This window comes from Oncorhynchus clarkii, chromosome 27 (genome assembly GCF_045791955.1).
Source record: "Oncorhynchus clarkii lewisi isolate Uvic-CL-2024 chromosome 27, UVic_Ocla_1.0, whole genome shotgun sequence".
In the NCBI taxonomy this organism is placed as follows: domain Eukaryota; kingdom Metazoa; phylum Chordata; class Actinopteri; order Salmoniformes; family Salmonidae; genus Oncorhynchus; species Oncorhynchus clarkii.
Window position 1 is genome coordinate 11,812,145 of NC_092173.1, and position 18,004 is coordinate 11,830,148.

An 18,004-nucleotide genomic window follows, 5' to 3' on the forward strand; every position below is an offset into this window, starting at 1 on the left:
GGTCCAAGGTTGGCATGACGGTGGAGGACACCATGCGTATTGGAGATGGCAGCGCACATTGTGATGTTCCCACCACGTTGGCCAGGAACATCTATAATGGCTCTGTGGCCAATGACGTTTCTCCCACTTCTTCTGGTCTCTGCTAGGTTGAACCCAGCCTCATCTATAAAGATGAACTCATGTGGGATTGCATGAGCATCCATTTCCAGTACTCCCTGAAAACAAAGAACAAAAGCAGTCAATATGGTGTTATCCAGTACACTGGGAAACAATGTTGCGTGTAGTGTACTGCAGTCAATATGGTGTTATCCAGTACACTGGGAAACAATGTTGCGTGTAGTGTACTGCAGTCAATATGGTGTTATCCAGTACACTGGGAAACAATGTTGTGTGTAGTGTACTGCAGTCAATATGGTGTTATCCAGTACACTGGGAAACAATGTTGCGTGTAGTGTACTGCAGTCAATATGGTGTTATCCAGTACACTGGGAAACAATGTTGCGTGTAGTGTACTGCAGTCAATATGGTGTGATCCAGTACACTGGGAAATAATGTTGCGTGTAGTGTACTGCAGTCAATATGGTGTGATCCAGTACACTGGGAAATAATGTTGCGTGTAGTGCACTGCAGTCAATATGGTGTTATCCAGTACACTGGGAAACAATGTTGCGTGTAGTGTACTGCAGTCAATATGGTGTTATCCAGTACACTGGGAAACAATGTTGTGTGTAGTGTACTGCAGTCAATATGGTGTTATCCAGTACACTGGGAAACAATGTTGTGTGTAGTGTACTGCAGTCAATATGGTGTTATCCAGTACACTGGGAAACAATGTTGTGTAGTGTACTGTAGTCAATATGGTGTTATCCAGTACACTGGGAAATAATGTTGCGTGTAGTGTACTGCAGTCAATATGGTGTTATCCAGTACACTGGGAAATAATGTTGCGTGTAGTGTACTGCAGTCAATATGGTGTTATCCAGTACACTGGGAAATAATGTTGCGTGTAGTGTACTGCAGTCAATATGGTGTGATCCAGTACACTGGGAAACAATGTTGTGTAGTGTACTGTAGTCAATATGGTGTTATCCAGTACACTGGGAAATAATGTTGCGTGTAGTGTACTGCAGTCAATATGGTGTTATCCAGTACACTGGGAAATAATGTTGCGTGTAGTGTACTGCAGTCAATATGGTGTTATCCAGTACACTGGGAAATAATGTTGCGTGTAGTGTACTGTAGTCAATATGGTGTTATCCAGTACACTGGGAAATAATGTTGCGTGTAGTGTACTGCAGTCAATATGGTGTTATCCAGTACACTGGGAAATAATGTTGCGTGTAGTGTACTGCAGTCAATATGGTGTTATCCAGTACACTGGGAAATAATGTTGCGTGTAGTGTACTGCAGTCAATATGGTGTGATCCAGTACACTGGGAAATAATGTTGCGTGTAGTGTACTGCAGTCAATATGGTGTTATCCAGTACACTGGGAAATAATGTTGCGTGTAGTGTACTGCAGTCAATATGGTGCTATCCAGTACACTGGGAAATAATGTTGTGTGTAGTGTACTGCAGTCAATATGGTGTTATCCAGTACACTGGGAAACAATGTTGCGTGTAGTGTACTGCAGTCAATATGGTGCTATCCAGTACACTGGGAAATAATGTTGTGTGTAGTGTACTGCAGTCAATATGGTGTTATCCAGTACACTGGGAAACAATGTTGCGTGTAGTGTACTGCAGTCAATATGGTGTTATCCAGTACACTGGGAAACAATGTTGCGTGTAGTGTACTGCAGTCAATATTGTGTTATCCAGTACACTGGGAAATAATGTTGTGTAGTGTACTGCAGTCAATATGGTGTTATCCAGTACACTGGGAAACAATGTTGCGTGTAGTGTACTGCAGTCAATATTGTGTTATCCAGTACACTGGGAAATAATGTTGTGTAGTGTACTGCAGTCAATATTGTACTTACATCCACATTTGCTCGTCTGACCTCTTTGTTTCTTTGAGAGTTTCTCTCAAACGGCACCTTATAAAGTTGTTTCATTCTGATTTGGTTTCGCTTGAGAATGCGAGCCAATGTGGACAGACTGACTCGTTGAATGTTGTTGAATATGGTGTTGTCTTGGATGATGTGGCTTTGAATTTCTCATAATCTGATTTCACTATTTTCCAAAACCAAGTTTACAATGGCAGCTTCCTGTACCCCGGTGAACATGTGGCCCCTTCCTCCACCATGGTTGCGTCTCTCAGTCCTTTAGAAAAACTAAAAAAACTAAAATATAGGGCTTGGACAATGCAGCCTAAAGATATTTCCCCCACAGTAGAGTAAATTCTACAGGAAATTTGTGCAGTTAGTGTATGACATCAGCCATTCATGAAGTAAACAGGTGTCACCCAACTGATACATTATGACATGGGGTGTACTACATAGTGTGAAAGACATTTTGGTTACATACCTGTACTCCAGTCTCAATGTCCGGATGACACAGGCGACAGTAAAACGGCTCAAGTTGGGCTGCACTCTCTGTCCAGCCTCTCGCATTGTCAACCCATGGTTGATGACATGATCAACTAAGGTTGCTCTGATTTCATTTGAAAGTTGTTGTCTTCTTTGGCCATGAACTCCTCTACCAGCTATACCCCTACCTCTCACTCTTCCTCCTCCTCTCATTCTCAACCTCCCTCTTCCTCTTCCTCTCTCTGCAACGGCTTCCATTGTTGTTGTAAAACAAAAGGTGCTCACCTGTGGTCTTTTCATAGTGCTTACTTCCTGATTGAAGTGGTAACAATTAACCATTGAGGTGTTTGGCCAGGTGGCACATGTATTGGCCAATTAGCTCATGTCGTGTCATTTTGAATGGCAGTGTTTTGAAATGGCAAACATGTGACTTTATGTCAGATTGTTGTGTCTTATGCAGAGAACCGTGTGAAGTGCATTTAAAAAGTGCCATTTTGAATTGCAAAATGTGTGTAAAGCAGAAAATGTGTTTAGACTTTGGAGACTTGAGAAGAGGTTTTGCTCTCTGTGTTTCAGTTTAAATAACTGTGCTGTGCATGTCATTTTAGTGTGTTAGCATTTGGAAAAAACTGTAATCTGCTTATCATCTGAGAGAACACAGGGGCACCCAATAACAAGGGACAGGACAATGAGAGGTCAGACTGGATGCTTATACAACAAATCCATAATCCATAATATGACACTTACTCTCACATAACAGGTCAATGACATATTGTGATATATAGGCATAGTAGAGATGGTGATTTGGAGATGGCACGAGGGATGTACAATTAGTAATATTTTTAAACAAATATAGCTAAGGGACTTTTTTATTGTGATTTGTTATCGGCTAGAAGACAGCATATATGATTGATGTTGACTCATTGCATACTCTGATAGAATGTGAATATGTCATAAAGTATTTATTAGCCAATGGCATTTGTAATGCTTCCTAAATATGTGTAACAAAACAAATGTTATTTGTTATGTGTTATTTCACATGCTTGGTAAACAAGTGGTGTAGACTAACAGGGAAAGGCTTAGTTACAGGCCCTTCCCAACAATGAAGAGAGGAAGACAATACAGCAATAATAGAAAAGTAAAACACAAAAGTAATAATAAATACACAGTGAGTAACGATAACTTGGCTATATACACTTTGTGTGTGTGTGTGTGTGTGTGTGTGTGTGTGTGTGTGTGTGTGTGTGTGTGTGTGTGTGTGTGTGTGTGTGTGTGTGTGTGTGTCTGTGTGTGTGTCTGTGTGTACGAGAGAGAGAGATAAAGAGTGTGTGCTTGTGTGTGTGCGAGAGAGAGCAATAAGAGTGTGTGTGTGTGTGTGTGTGTGTGTGTGTGTGTGTGTGTGTGTGAGTGTGTGTGTGTGTGTGTGTGTGTGTGTGTGTGTGTGTGTGTGTGTGTGTGTGTGTGTGTGTGTGTGTGTGTGTGTGTGTGTGTGTGTGTGTGTGTGTGTGTGTGTCTGTGTGTGTGTCTGTGTGTACGAGAGAGAGAGATAAAGAGTGTGTGCTTGTGTGTGTGCGAGAGAGAGCGATAAGTGTGTGTGTGTGTGTGTGTGTGTGTGTGTGTGTGTGTGTGTGTGTGTGTGTGTGTGTGTGTGTGTGTGTGTGTGTGTGAGAGAGAGAGAGAGAGAGAGAGAGAGAGAGAGAGAGAGTCCATTAGAGTGGTTTCACACAGCTAATTTCACACTAGAAGCAGCATGGTGCATTATAGATCCTGCTGACTAGCAGAGCACTGAGATAGAGGGGGATGGGGGATTGAGGAGAAAAAGGGAAAAGAAAAATATATCCCATTGATGCTGAATTTATACATTAAAGCCAAAGGCTTTCTGGCAGAAAAAGTAGGGAAAGGGGGATTGAGAGATGAAAAAGAAAGAGGAATGTGACTTAGGGATGCTAAGGTTAGAAAGAAAGAGAGAGAGAGAGAGAGAGAGAGAGAGAGAGAGAGAGAGAGAGAGAAAGAAAAGGTATATGGGAAATGGGGGAACAAAAATGGTGGAATAGATTGAGAGAGTTTTGGAATGAATAAAGGGCAGAGGGAGAGAGTGTGAGAGGGAAGGGAATAAGAGAGGAAAATCAAGGGAATAAAAGAGGAAAGCAAGGGAATAAGAGAGGAAAATCAAGGGAATAAAAGAGGAAAGCAAGGGAATAAGAGAGGAAAGCAAGGGAATAAGAGAGAGAAAGCAAGGGAATAAGAGAGGAAAGCAAGGGAATAAGAGAGGAAAGCAAGGGAATAAGAGAGGAAAGCAAGGGAATAAGAGAGGAAAGCAAGGGAATAAGAGAGAGAAAGCAAGGGAATAAGAGAGGAAAGCAAGGGAATAAGAGAGAGAAAGCAAGGGAATAAGAGAGGAAAGCAAGGGAATAAGAGAGGAAAGCAAGGGAATAAGAGAGGAAAGCAAGGGAATAAGAGAGAGAAAGCAAGGGAATAAGAGAGGAAAGCAAGGGAATAAGAGAGAGAAAGCAAGGGAATAAGAGAGAGAAAGCAAGGGAATATGAGAGAGAAAGCAAGGGAATATGAGAGAGAAAGCAAGGGAATAAGAGAGAGAAAGCAAGGGAATATGAGAGAGAAAGCAAGGGAATAAGAGAGAGAAAGCAAGGGAATAAGAGAGAGAAAGCAAGGGAATATGAGAGAGAAAGCAAGGGAATATGAGAGAGAAGCAAGGGAATAAGAGAGAGAAAGCAAGGGAATAAGAGAGAGAAAGCAAGGGAATAGCAGTAATGTAAACAATAACTTATGCAAATTAACCAATTCATTTGAGAGGAATTTGGTTTCTTTGTTTTAGCAAAGTCAAATAAACTGAACTGAAAGCACGTAACCACACCCACCAAACCACCTCAAACCACTTAGACTCTGATCCCCTTTAGTATCAACTGGAACAACGCTTTATCAGTGTCAGAAGTCATTTAACCTTTTACACACACAATGGGCATGACGGAGGCTTAAACGTGCAGACCCATAAACCGTAGCATCACACAATAACCTATATCCATATCACAGCACCAAGTAGCCTTTAATCTCCAATGCATTATTCATCCTGCACTTATGCGATGTAATGCTACTTTCAAACAGAGGTCCCTAGGGGAATCCCTGACATCTCGTCTCTCTCAGAGACGGCCTGGATGACCAGAGAGGAGTTATGGGCTTGAGGAACTTGTATCTACGGAGTTAGTGTCGCTGCAAATCTAACCTTTCTCTCATTACAGTTCAAAGTTACTCAGCCACACTCACTCAGCTCAAAGGGCTGCACATCAGAAGAATTCAGATGGTGGATGTTTAAGTAGTGTGTGTGTGCGTGCGGATCTGCAGTTTCATTCCCTTTCACAAATTAAACCAGGAAGTGTTCTTATGGAGACTTCATATATAGTGGATTCTACAGTATTTTGCGATTTTCGTCAACACAGCTAGGCCATTTTGAGCGGCAGACAGCTGTGGAGATAATGAAGTAATTTAATTGAGCTAAACAGTAGACTGGCTCAGCATCTTGCAGTCATTAGCATGCCTCACTGTGGTAATTACAGCTGTCAGCTCTAATCGCGATAGTAGGATGGTTCAGCGAGACGCCAAGCTGAGGTAATGCCGCCATTATCCAGATCCTGGGGACTGAGCGCTCCATATGAGATACCGTCACATCTTATTTGTATGGAATTGACACACTTTTAATTGCACAAGGCAACGGTAGGACTAGGTTTGTGCATGCGTGTCTGCGCGTGTATGTGCGTGTGAGTGAAAACTACTGCCAATTTTCACTTCTTTAATTGAATTTCAATTCACTCTTTGAATTGACTGAATTAAAAACAAAATAAATCCCTCTGCTATAGACAACAAAACCAACTGGATCAGAGGGGGTTCCAACTGAATAAGAGGGGGTTCCAACTGGATCAGAGGGGGTTCCAACTGGATAAGAGGGGGGTTCCAACTGGATCAGAGGGGGTTCCAACTGAATAAGAGGGGGTTCCAACTGGATCAGAGGGGGTTCCAACTGGAAAAGAGGGGGGTTCCAACTGGATCAGAGGGGGTTCCAACTGAATAAGAGGGGGTTCCAACTGGATCAGAGGGGGTTCCAACTGAATAAGAGGGGGTTCCAACTGGATCAGAGGGGGTTCCAACTGGATAAGAGGGTTTCCAAATGGATCAGGGGGGTTCCAACTGGATCAGAGGGGGTTCCAACTGAATAAGAGGGGGTTCCAACTGGATCAGAGGGGGTTCCAACTGAATAAGAGGGGGTTCCAACTGGATCAGAGGGGGTTCCAACTGGATAAGAGGGTTTCCAAATGGATCAGGGGGGTTCCAACTGGATCAGAGGGGGTTCCAACTGAATAAGAGGGGGTAAAAGCAGTAAAAGTGGCAATGGACACACATTGAAAATACGGTCTAAACCGATGAAAGAAAAAAACACTAACAGTCGGCACAGGATCCAAATCTGAAGAGCTTCTCCTGGTATCCTTGCCAACACATGTTGCAGTGACTATCCACACACATCCACATCATGTGCTATTTATGCATCAACAGCATCAATAACATCCAATACACTGAGAAACAACCAGACGTATTGTTTGTGTGTGTGAGTGTGAGTGTGTGTACTGTATCACTTACAGTGTGCATCCTATCCCCCTACGTGGCCAGTCGGGACACTCTGTCCTCCAATGGAAGGAGGTAACTGGATGCACTTGACTGAACTACTATTGCGGCGCGCATGCTGTCAATCTTTCAAGCTGTGATTTAGATTTACAGCCTCCCTGTGACCTTATGGGTGGTTTAAAACAGCACACCTCACAGGCCGCCATTATGAAGCCATAGACTTCCTTCCCAGGCAGGCAGGGGCACAATCCAACACTCATACCCATTCTGCTCCCCCTTTCCTGGGGCTGGAGAGAGAGACACAACAGGCTACAGCCTTTTCCAGCCCGCCTTACACGAATTGGATCAGTGATTCCTATGAGGTCAGTACTACTTCTGGTTTTCTGTTCTACCTGACAATGAATTGCATACACCTTGGTGTCCCAGCTCTATATCAATTGCATATTAGGGGAAGAATGGGGGAAAAATGCAGTGGAACTGGTTTCAAAGTCCAGATTTGAATTTGCACCATCTCTCTATAGTCTGTAGACATGTCCAGACACTCACAGAGACGAGGCTACTCCCTGAAGTCTATACTCTCTATACCACCTCCTCCTGTGCCGTCTGCTACAGTAGTTCCATTCCAACAACCCACCCATCTATTCATCAATTCACTGATTAGAAATCCATTCACACGTTATCCTCCATGATGGGCATTAGATCACATGCAACTGACACTGCCTTGTCTCTCAATGAACTTGATGCTTTTCTAACAGTCTTCTGGGTAACACTTTACTTTATAGGGGGGGGGGGGTACACATGACACATTTATGAAACCAGTCATAACACCATTATGAGTGTTGCTGTATCATTCATGACCACCTTCACGACTCATTATTCAACAACATTCATAAGGGGTTTTGAATATGAAGGTTGTTGTGAATGATACTACGACATTCATGAAGGGGTCGTGGTTTCATAGAGGTGTTATGAATGCTCTAAGTACACCCACCATAGTGAACTGCTACCGTCACCCTCCCTCTCTGTAATCAACATTAGGACTGGAGTAAATCACCAGCGAGGCTGATCTTATTTACTAGTTGCCAGTGACAACAAGGGAGAGCCGTCTGTTGGTCCGGAGCTGCCCCAGTGGACCCTGGGAGAAGAGAGGAGGAGAGACGAAGGGGATGTTTCTTCCATGTATCGAGCCGTCCCCTCATCTGTCAGGCGTGTTTTTCTCCTATGCTGGCAAAGTATGTGGAAATGGGAATGATGGGAGATGGAGTGAAGCCATGGGGAGAATGGGATTGTGGAATAAATGGATTGGAATGAGACAGGGGAGATGTTGCCTCCCTTTTACATTCTTACTTAGGCTATTATATCACTCTCTTTCAGTTACTGTAACTCTCAAATTCTATAAGTTGCCTGTATTCCCCAGGCATACTTTCTAAAACCCTTCACTCAATACACCACCTACAGTCCTGCACCACCAAATGATTAACCGATCCACCAATTTCCAGATCCTAAAATGAATCTAGAGGGACTGACCTTCTCTCAGACTGTTAATAATAGCTTACCTTACTGTCATTCTTCAAGTTATTTTGGCTGTGGTCTAGGTAGGAGACATTGAGAGGAAAGGGCAGAGACTAAACAGATTCACACAATGTCTAGTGCTATTGCCAAAGAGAATGATTCAACAACAACAATATCTGTGGTGATGGAGTATCAGGCCTCATTTATTATGGAAAGGCCTAAATCATGACATACCTTGGTGTCAAATTACAATAGCTTCTTGAACGCAAGGGTTGTACAACGTATAATTTGTTGAAATCACCTGTTGCACTTTTTGTGAGACTTTTTGTGAAACTTTCTTCGCACATAGCACGTAGCTATGACCCCAGTGAACTTGTCTTCTCACCTCTGCCTGCTCAAATGTTGTTTTATAGTGTCACAGACAAATTAGTGAGGGACCTCTAAAAAGGTCCTACCTGTCACATTTTTCAAGATGATCAATAAAATAGATGTGATGTATAATCATATACTTTTGGGGATCAAGTGATATGATTGCTCCTCCATACTAGAGCAGGGTGGGCTGAAAAGTAACTAGCTAATCAAATCAACAATATATTTTTTTTAAGTGCAAAACTCTACACATATGTGAGGCCCTCCAGGAACAGGAACAGGAACAGGAACAGGAACTGATCTATGAAGTCCAAATCCAAATAATGCGACATCACACACGGATGAGAGTTGAACTAAGGCACTCCTCTCACCACTCTTAGGTTTATGGTTACAGCATATCAACATGCCTAGTAGATTTCCTCTCATTTGCATTGTGCATTTGTCTCTCTTCTTTCTCACTGCCCATGTCCTTTGTATCTGTCTGTCAGTTGAGGCGGCGAAGCTGTAGTCAGGTGACCCTCTTGGTCGCCACATCGCATTACACGAGTTCTATCCCTGTGGCTCCGCCCTCACTACAAGCCAGGCTCCTCATCATCTATCCCTGTGGCTCTTCATGAGCCAGCGTTTCCATGACATCGAGACTCTCCTCAGCTGGAGCTCCTGGTTCAAGAACCGAGGTCTACGTCATCAGAATTTGTATGTGTAACAGGAAAACACACCGATTATTCTAGCTACATGCATTTCTATCAGCACGCCATTATCCCAAATCGTTCCCTATCCCTATCCCTCCCTCTTGCCCATTACCCTTCAATGCACGATCTGTAAGGCGTTGGTGAGCAAAATGGTGGACGCTCCCAACGCTGCTTTTTCTATCCAGACCCTTTAGATCTGCATGCAATGAAGGGTTAGGGCTAAGGCGAATGTGTAGGGATCAAAGTGGAACTGGCTGTCCCAACTCCATAAACATTGCTCTCAGCCCAACCCCTGTCTCCTTCCCCTCATAGTTTCTATGGTTACACCCAGCAGAACTATGGGGACAACGTTGCAGCTGCTTATTACATCCTTAGCCTCAAGGGAGGATTCAGGTAACTGTTATGCCATTTTGGGCTGCCCATAACTACCTGTGCATGCTCCCTTTTTGACCTGTTGGTGAGTGTTAGTGTGCTTTGTGTTTTTTGTTGTTGTGCATTTGGATGTTTTTTTGTTGTTGTTCTATTTGCTGATCACTGTGTTGTTCACTTGTTGTTAGTGATGACTAGTCTGTTGTCCCTCCAGGTTTGCAGGACAGTCAGAGTGGTTCCGATCAGACAGAAGAGGGAAGTTCAACTGGGATTTCATGAACCGCCGGGACAGCGCCATAGAGGAAGTGGATGTCAGCAACACACTCATTAACTACACAGGCCTTGAAAACCTGGGTACATACCACTTTATTCATGTCTGGGGGGTGGGGATTTGTATTTATTTCACAATGCAGGTTCAATAAGAAAGTTACCCTTCATAAATATTCATGGACAACTTTGCATTTTGGTTCATATGTATTTTTATTTATGTACAGTCGTGGCCAAAAGTTTTGAGAATGACACAAATATTAATTTTCACAAAGTCTGCTGCCTCAGTTTGTATGATGGCAATTTGCATATACTCCAGAATGTTGTGAAGAGTGATCAGATGAATTGCAATTAATTGCAAAGTCCCTCTTTGCCATGCAAAACATGGCCACTGCAATTCAGCCCTGCCACAAAAGGACCAGCTGACATCATGTCAGTGATTCTCTTGTTAACACAGGTGTGAGGGTTGACGAGGACAAGGCTGGAGATCACTCTGTCATGCTGATTGAGTTCGAATAACAGATTGGAAGCTTCAAAAGGAGGGTGGTGCTTGGAATCATTGTTCTTCCTCTGTCAACCATGGTTGCCTTCAAGACAAAAAGGGCTTCACAGGCAAGGATATTGCTGCCAGTAAGATTGCACCTAAATCAACCATTTATCGGATCATCAAGAACTTCAAGGAGAGTGGTTCAATTGTTGTGAAGAAGGCTTCAGGGCGCCCAAGAAAGTCTCCTAAAGTTGGTTCAGCTGTGGGATCGGGGCACAACCAGTACAGAGCTTGTTCAGGAATGGCAGCAGGCAGGTGTGAGTGCATCTGCACGCACAGTGAGGCGAAGACTTTTGGAGGATGGAATGTTGTCAAGAAGGGCAGCAAAGAAGCCACTTCTCTCCAGGAAAAACATCAGGGACAGACTGATATTCTGCAAAAGGTACAGGGATTGGACTGCTGAGGACTGGGGTAAAGTCATTTTCTCTGATGAATCCCCTTTACGATTGTTTGGGGCACCCAGGAAAAAAAGCTTGTCCGGAGAAGACAAGGTGAGCGCTACCATCAGTCCTGTGTCATGTCAACAGTAAAGCATCCTGAGACCATTCATGTGTGGGGTTGTTTCTCAGCCAAGGGAGTGGGCTCACTCACAATTTTGCCTAAGGACACAGCCATGAATAAAGAATGGTACCAACACATCTTTCGAGAGCAACTTCTCCCAACCATCCAGGAACAGTTTGGTGACCAACAATGCCCTTTCCAGCATGATGGAGCACCTTATGGCCAATCCTCAAGAGGCGGGTGGACAAACAAAAACCCATAAATTCTGACAAACTCCAAGCATTGATTATGCAAGAATGGGCTGCCATCAGTCAGGATGTGGCCCAGAAGTTAATTGACAGCATGCCAGGGCGGATTGCAGAGGTCTTGAAAAAGAAGGGTCAACACTGCAAATATTGACTCTTTGCATCAACTTCATATAATTGTCAATAAAAGCCTTTGACACTTATGAAATGCTTGTAATTATACTTCAGTATTCCATAGTAACATCTGACAAAAATATCTAAAGACACTGAGGCAGAAAACTTTGTGGAAATTAATATTTGTGTCATTCTCAAAACTTTTGGGCACCACTGTACCCTATGCCTGTCACGGCTGTGGTAAGAACGAGACTAAGGCGCAGCGGATATTGAGTTCCACATATTTAATACAAAGAGAAACTTAAACAAAACAAAATATATCAATAAACGAACAACTAAAAGTGACTACGTGATGCACAAACACAAAACAATATCCCACAAACACAGGTGGGAAAAATAGCTACTTAAATATGATCCCCAATTAGAGACAATGATTACCAGCTGCCTCTAATTGGGAATCATACAAAACACCAACATAGAAGATATAAACTAGAACACAACATAGAAATTATAAACTAGAATGCCCCCTAGTCACGCCCTGACCTACTACACCATAGAGAAACAAGGGCTCTATATGGTCAGGGCGTGACAATGCCAGTGGTATTCAACCTGTTGGAACCAAAAATCTCAAATTTGGACTCATCAAACCAAAGGACAGATTTCCACCGGTCTAATGTCCATTGCTCATGTTTCTTGGCCCAAGAAAGTCTCTTCTTATTATTGGTGTCCTTTAGTGGTGGTTTCTTTGCAGCAATTTGACCATGAAGGCCTGATTCACGCATTCTCCTCTGTGAAGCATTTGGAATGCAATTTCTTAGGCTGGTAACTCCAATGAATTTATCCTCTGCAGCAGAGGTAACTCTGGGTCTTCCTTTCATGTGGCGATCCTCATTAGAGACAGTTTTGTCATAGCGCTGATGGTTTTTGCGACTGCACTTGAAGAAACGTTCAACGTTTTAGAAATGTGCTGTATTGACTGAACTTCATGTCTTAAAGTATTGATGGACTGTATATATGATGATGGTACAGATTATTATTATACATTGTATTGGTGACACAATTAAATATTAAATTAAATGTATTTATTTGTAAAGTATGCTTCGTGTTGTGCATCTGGATCAATACAGACATTTATGGAGCAGACACAGAAAACCAAATGGACAGATGTTATGGTTAGCATTTTAAAACGTGCGTGAATCTTATTAACTATAAGTGAGTGATGTAAATCCTATAATCCTTTGAGACTGAAGAGTGGAGAGGAGACCTTAAAGGTGAAGTTGAATAATAGGAATAACCATTCAAGAGGTAAACAGAGAGATTAACATATTTTATAGATTGAGGTAATTATCTATTAATAACTACACGATATACTGTTGCAATCATACTGTAACAAAAAATTGCTGTCATGAGTTCATGCTTAAACTACTTCTGCAGGTACATATAACCATATTGAGTCATCTCAGTGATATTATTAGCTTATTTTTGCTAAATGATGACAATGCAACCGATTGTGTTTTACTTGCACGATACAAAACAGCTCGGCTAATATAAAAATCCAACCGCGATCTGCAAAAGAAGGCCAACGCGTGCGCATGTGCTTGTTTATTGTTGGAGTATTTCTTATGCGGAAGTTAGCAACACGGAATTAATTCGCGACGGACAACAACAATCATATCGCAACTGTACGAATCAACCTGCATATTTAGCAAGTTAAGTTAAACATACGGGAGCAACACACACAATAGCATACACATCTGTGTAGGATTAGTCTAGACGGATAAATGTCTGATGTACCAGGTATACCTTTTTTCGTCTTGGACTGGCCTTTGCTCGAAAATTAAGTTACATTGCAAGCTACATTGCTAGCTAGCTGCCTAGGTAAAGCTAGCTAACTAAAGCGTTCAGCATTGTGGTTAGCTACTTGTAAATAGCAACATGACATGGATTTGTTTCGTATTTTTCCAGAAGCTTCTAACAGAGAAGAGGTCGAGGAGAACACCCCTGAACCAGAGGCAAGAAATACTACATCTGTGGTTAGGAGTTGTCAGTGTGTGTACATGCCTTGCCCTATGGATGGATACCTGGCTGGCTAACGTTAGCCAATAACTAGCTAGTAGCTAGTTGTCACGGCTAGTTTGTCAGGCACACGGTTAGTAGAGAACCTGTCATGACTTGTCACCAATCGTAGACTGTGTATTCTGCATCCATTGACATGTTGACACACTGACACTGTATTGGCATGCAATACAATGCACAGCTTCTTATGATGTGCATAAAACCAAACAAGGATTATAATTGTAATGTTCTTGATCAAACTAATGTTTCCATGTTTACACCGAGTTTCCTCTTGATTTCTGCTAGGAGCAGTCAGACGATAGCAGTGACGACGGCGAGGCATCAGGGGACACAGAGAGTAAGTGTCAAAAACCTCAAGGTTTTGCTGTCAACACCAAAGTCTCATATTTTCATCAGAATAATTATTTGTTTATTTCGTACAGTGGATTTCCTGCGCAATCTCTTCTCTAAAACCTTGGGCATATCTGGAGAGAAGGTTTTGGATGAGCTGACTCTTGAGGGGGTGGCCAGTTACATACAGAGTGGCAAATGTGAGTCTATTATTAATCTCTAACCCAGCGTGTACACATTTCATGTAGGGGTTGATGACTATGTAGCCCAGCAAGCAGTGCATCTGTCATCTAGGCCTAGTATAAATGTGCCATTAGTCAACACAAGAAAATAGACTGTATTAGGAATAACATCATCTGTCTAGCCTGAGGCCATATAATTTGCTTGCTGAAAAACATACCAATATTTAAGTATGTTACTACAACTACAACTGACTATGTGATACTGCTTCATTGGTTAACAAATGGTACAATCCAGGAAGTTAAAGGATTCTCTCTGCTCCTCTATCCTCCACAGGCAAAAACATAATCTGTATGGTGGGTGCAGGGATCTCTACATGTGAGTAACTCCCCCTCTTGCATAACCGTGGGCTGAGCATAACATAATTAGTCTATACCTGTTTTGCTGGACAAATAAGACACTTAGCCTAAATACAAATAGATTTCCCTCTAAATTGTGTGTATAATGTTTCCACCACTTTTGTGATGATGACACTGCCCCTCTGTCCCCCTCAGCGGCTGGGATCCCTGACTTCCGCTCCCCAGACACAGGGCTCTATGCTAACCTGCAGAAGTACAACTTGCCATACCCTGAGGCTATCTTCCAGATAGACTACTTTAAGGTCTGAAACGTTCTGTCGGATTCTTTTGGCTTAAGAAAGTAATTAACTTGCTACACTAAAGATCTGCGCAGATTATTTTGTTATTTGCTGCTATCACCACTCAAGATGTACCTCTTTCTATATCAGAAACACCCTGAGCCCTTCTTTGCCCTGGCCAGGGAGCTGTACCCAGGACAATTCAAGGTAGGATCTAGCTTATTTTCTGGCCTTTCATTTTCTTAACTTTATTTCCTCAATTGTGCATTGTGCCTGTTTATTTTTAGGTATCACTAACAGCAGTGTTGTTGTATGTTAAGCCTACAGTATGTCACTACTTCATCAAGTTGCTGAAGGACAAAGGGCTACTCAAACGCTGCTACTCACAGGTTCGGTATTCTTTCATATCCTTTGTTCTGTGTCTGAGTTAGTCACCTACAGCCTGTATTGAAGTGTTATTGAAGTGTCATCAACCCCTCCATTTCTGCCTGTGCAGAATATTGACACCCTGGAACGTGTAGCAGGACTGGAGGGAGAGGACCTGATTGAAGCCCACGGTACCTTCTACACCTCACACTGTGTCAGCTTTATGTGCCGCAAAGAGTACGACTTGGACTGGATGAAAGGTTAGTGTATGTGGTACGGTAATATCTAACTGGGGTGGTTTAACAAAACGCTGTTATACCACCTAGGCAGACACTCATTTACATGGATATGCTAATTAAGTTGTCATTTAAAAGGAGCGTTGGTGCTATTCAAATAATTGTTGAATTCTAATCTTGTTTACCTCTGACCTGCAGAGAAAATCTTCTCGGATGACATCCCCAAATGTGACAAGTGCAGCAATCTGGTTAAACCAGGTGAGTGACTGCGTTGTCATTTCCTTTTACTTCTTATCCCTCCTTACTTGAATATGCTCTCTCCCTTTTCAGTTCCTTATAGTTCAAAGTTCATACCTGTTTATTACACTTTCTTTGTAAAATACTGGATTTCTCCTTGTTCTCCATTTTCAGACATTGTTTTCTTTGGTGAGAATCTACCGAAGAGGTTCTTCACCTCAATGGCCATGGTGAGTGTGGTCTGGGTGTTGACTTGATAGACTACTTAGAGTTTGTGCCTCTGTCTTTTCCATGAATGTGCATATTAGGGTGTGTACACCCATAATGAAGTGATGAACCATAATGAAAGGCACAGTACTGGTTCCTGTTACCGTCGTCTTCTGTTTCTATTCTCCTCCAGGACTTTCCTCGCTGTGATCTGCTGATTATAATGGGGACCTCCCTGCAGGTTCAGCCCTTTGCTGCTCTGGTTGGCAGGTGAGTCTTTCTGTCTGACTCTTCACAGAACCATGATTATAATGTTATCTGATAGACTACTATATTGGTATAGTGTTGCGTTTCAACATGTGTCCTCTTCAACCATGTACTCAAGCATCAACAAGCTCATAAATGGTGTGTGATGGAATACATGTTTGTGTTTGCAGGGTTTCAAACAGCTGCCCCAGACTGCTCATTAACCTGGAGAAAGCAGGCGGTGTGAGTCCTCTGTCCCTCTGGATTTGCATTAGACTTTCCTTCCTCTATCCACCTCTGTATGTTAACGTGTATATCTTTCTGTCTGCGTCTCCCTGTAGGCAGATCCTCTATTAGGGATTATAAGCATTGGCGGAGGGATGGACTTTGACTCAGCGAAAGCATACAGGCGAGAAGCTATCACTTTCACTTGAACTACAGTGATAATGATGATGGTGGAGATGGTGTTGGAGGTTTTGCTGATGAATATTCATTGGTTATGATTTGTCTCTCTCAGGGATGTGGCTCATATTAGTACATGTGATGATGGATGCTTGGCACTTGCTGAGCTACTGGGATGGAAGGTAAATATACTGTACATGCTTAGTAAATACCCATATTCTATGGACCCATTCGTGATAAGAGTGAGTCAGAGATTGTTGAGTTCGATGAAAGTTCTTGAAACCTTAAAGTAGTCTTTTTTTTCTCTCTCTCTCTTTTTCGCTCACCATTCTCACACTCCCACTCTCCCTCCCTCCATTATCTCTCTTTCTCCAAGGCGGAGCTGGAAGAGATGGTGAAACGGGAGCATGAGAAGATTAACAACAAAGCCGAAGAGGAACAGACAAATCAGAACTCTGGAGCTGCAGGGAAGGCGGAGTCAGGGAAGGCGGAGTCAGGGAAGGCGGAGTCAGGGAAGGCGGAGTCAGGGAAGGCGGAGGTAGAATAACTAATGAGACTGGCCGGCCGGCTCCAACCCATCACTTGGCTTCAGTCTGGAAGCAGAGTTCCATACATTAACCAGGACTGTGCTCTCCTGTCTGTTTTGGATTTTCTCCCTTTAGTTTGCACTTTACTAACTTCTCTCTCCTCTCCAACCTCTGACATAAACCCACCTCCTGACTCCTACTGTGTGTATTGGTCTGTCTTTTGACAGTTCCCACAGATGGAGTTTATAGCAATACACACTAAAATGAGCATACGTTTCCTTCTGAGGGAGAGAACTACAGGCACTGAGCTGTCAGCATGCCAACTAGCTCTGTTGAGTCATATAGTTGATGATTTTAGACTGAAATGACAAAGTATAGAGGGCATGGCAGGGTAACAAAGATGATGAATATCTGATGCATCCACTGATGCAGTGACACAACTACTGTAAATAAAACGGGGGAAAAGTATAATATAGCATTTTATGACTTAAAATAGCAATTATAATTATGGATTTGTTTTTCATGACATTGCTTTTTGTGCTCCTTGTTTCTATCAATTGTTTCAATATAATTATTTTTAACAATCTATTAAGCGTACCTGTGACATTTAGTTTCTCTACTTCCTGTAGCTGTTGGTGTAGGACGGTTTCTATTTCAGCACAAATGATGCAGCAGGAAGTTACCACAGTGGTGTGAGATGATGTCGCAGTACATCTCTGGTGTTGACCAAATGCAACTCAATGCTTTCTAAAAGATTGCGTGTGATACAACAAGTAAAAACACAAAATAAAGTGTCAGTCTCCCTCTGAATTTGGTATTTTTCATACACATACAGTACATTTAA

The 18,004-nt window shown here is 42.5% G+C and overlaps 1 protein-coding gene across 6 annotated transcripts; it reads left to right on the forward strand.

Annotated features, from left to right (window-relative positions):
• The first annotated feature begins 13,342 nt into the window (after positions 1 to 13,342).
• Positions 13,343 to 17,970, forward strand: LOC139385842 (sirtuin 2 (silent mating type information regulation 2, homolog) 2 (S. cerevisiae)). Of its 6 annotated transcripts, none has more exons than XM_071131094.1 (16): positions 13,343 to 13,513; positions 13,682 to 13,728; positions 14,081 to 14,129; positions 14,215 to 14,322; positions 14,639 to 14,680; positions 14,857 to 14,963; positions 15,090 to 15,146; positions 15,260 to 15,328; positions 15,436 to 15,565; positions 15,740 to 15,799; positions 15,953 to 16,008; positions 16,179 to 16,255; positions 16,423 to 16,474; positions 16,573 to 16,640; positions 16,749 to 16,815; positions 17,010 to 17,970. In XM_071131094.1, exons 1-16 carry the CDS (start codon positions 13,498 to 13,500, stop codon positions 17,178 to 17,180), a joined length of 1,176 nt encoding a protein of 391 aa, XP_070987195.1. In that variant the 5' UTR covers positions 13,343 to 13,497; the 3' UTR covers positions 17,181 to 17,970. The 6 variants fall into 6 exon arrangements, with proteins under 6 accessions (XP_070987195.1, XP_070987194.1, XP_070987197.1 ...); XM_071131093.1 differs by having other exon boundaries at positions 13,358 to 13,513; positions 14,078 to 14,129; XM_071131096.1 differs by having other exon boundaries at positions 13,363 to 13,513; positions 13,685 to 13,728.
• Positions 17,971 to 18,004: the final 34 nt, after the last annotated feature.

Coding starts and splice junctions, on each gene's coding strand:
- LOC139385842 (XM_071131093.1), top strand. Junction 15,800..15,952: donor CAGCAATCTGGTTAAACCAG/GTGAGTGACTGC, acceptor CTCCATTTTCAG/ACATTGTTTTCTTTGGTGAG. Junction 16,256..16,422: donor TTTGCTGCTCTGGTTGGCAG/GTGAGTCTTTCT, acceptor TTGTGTTTGCAG/GGTTTCAAACAGCTGCCCCA.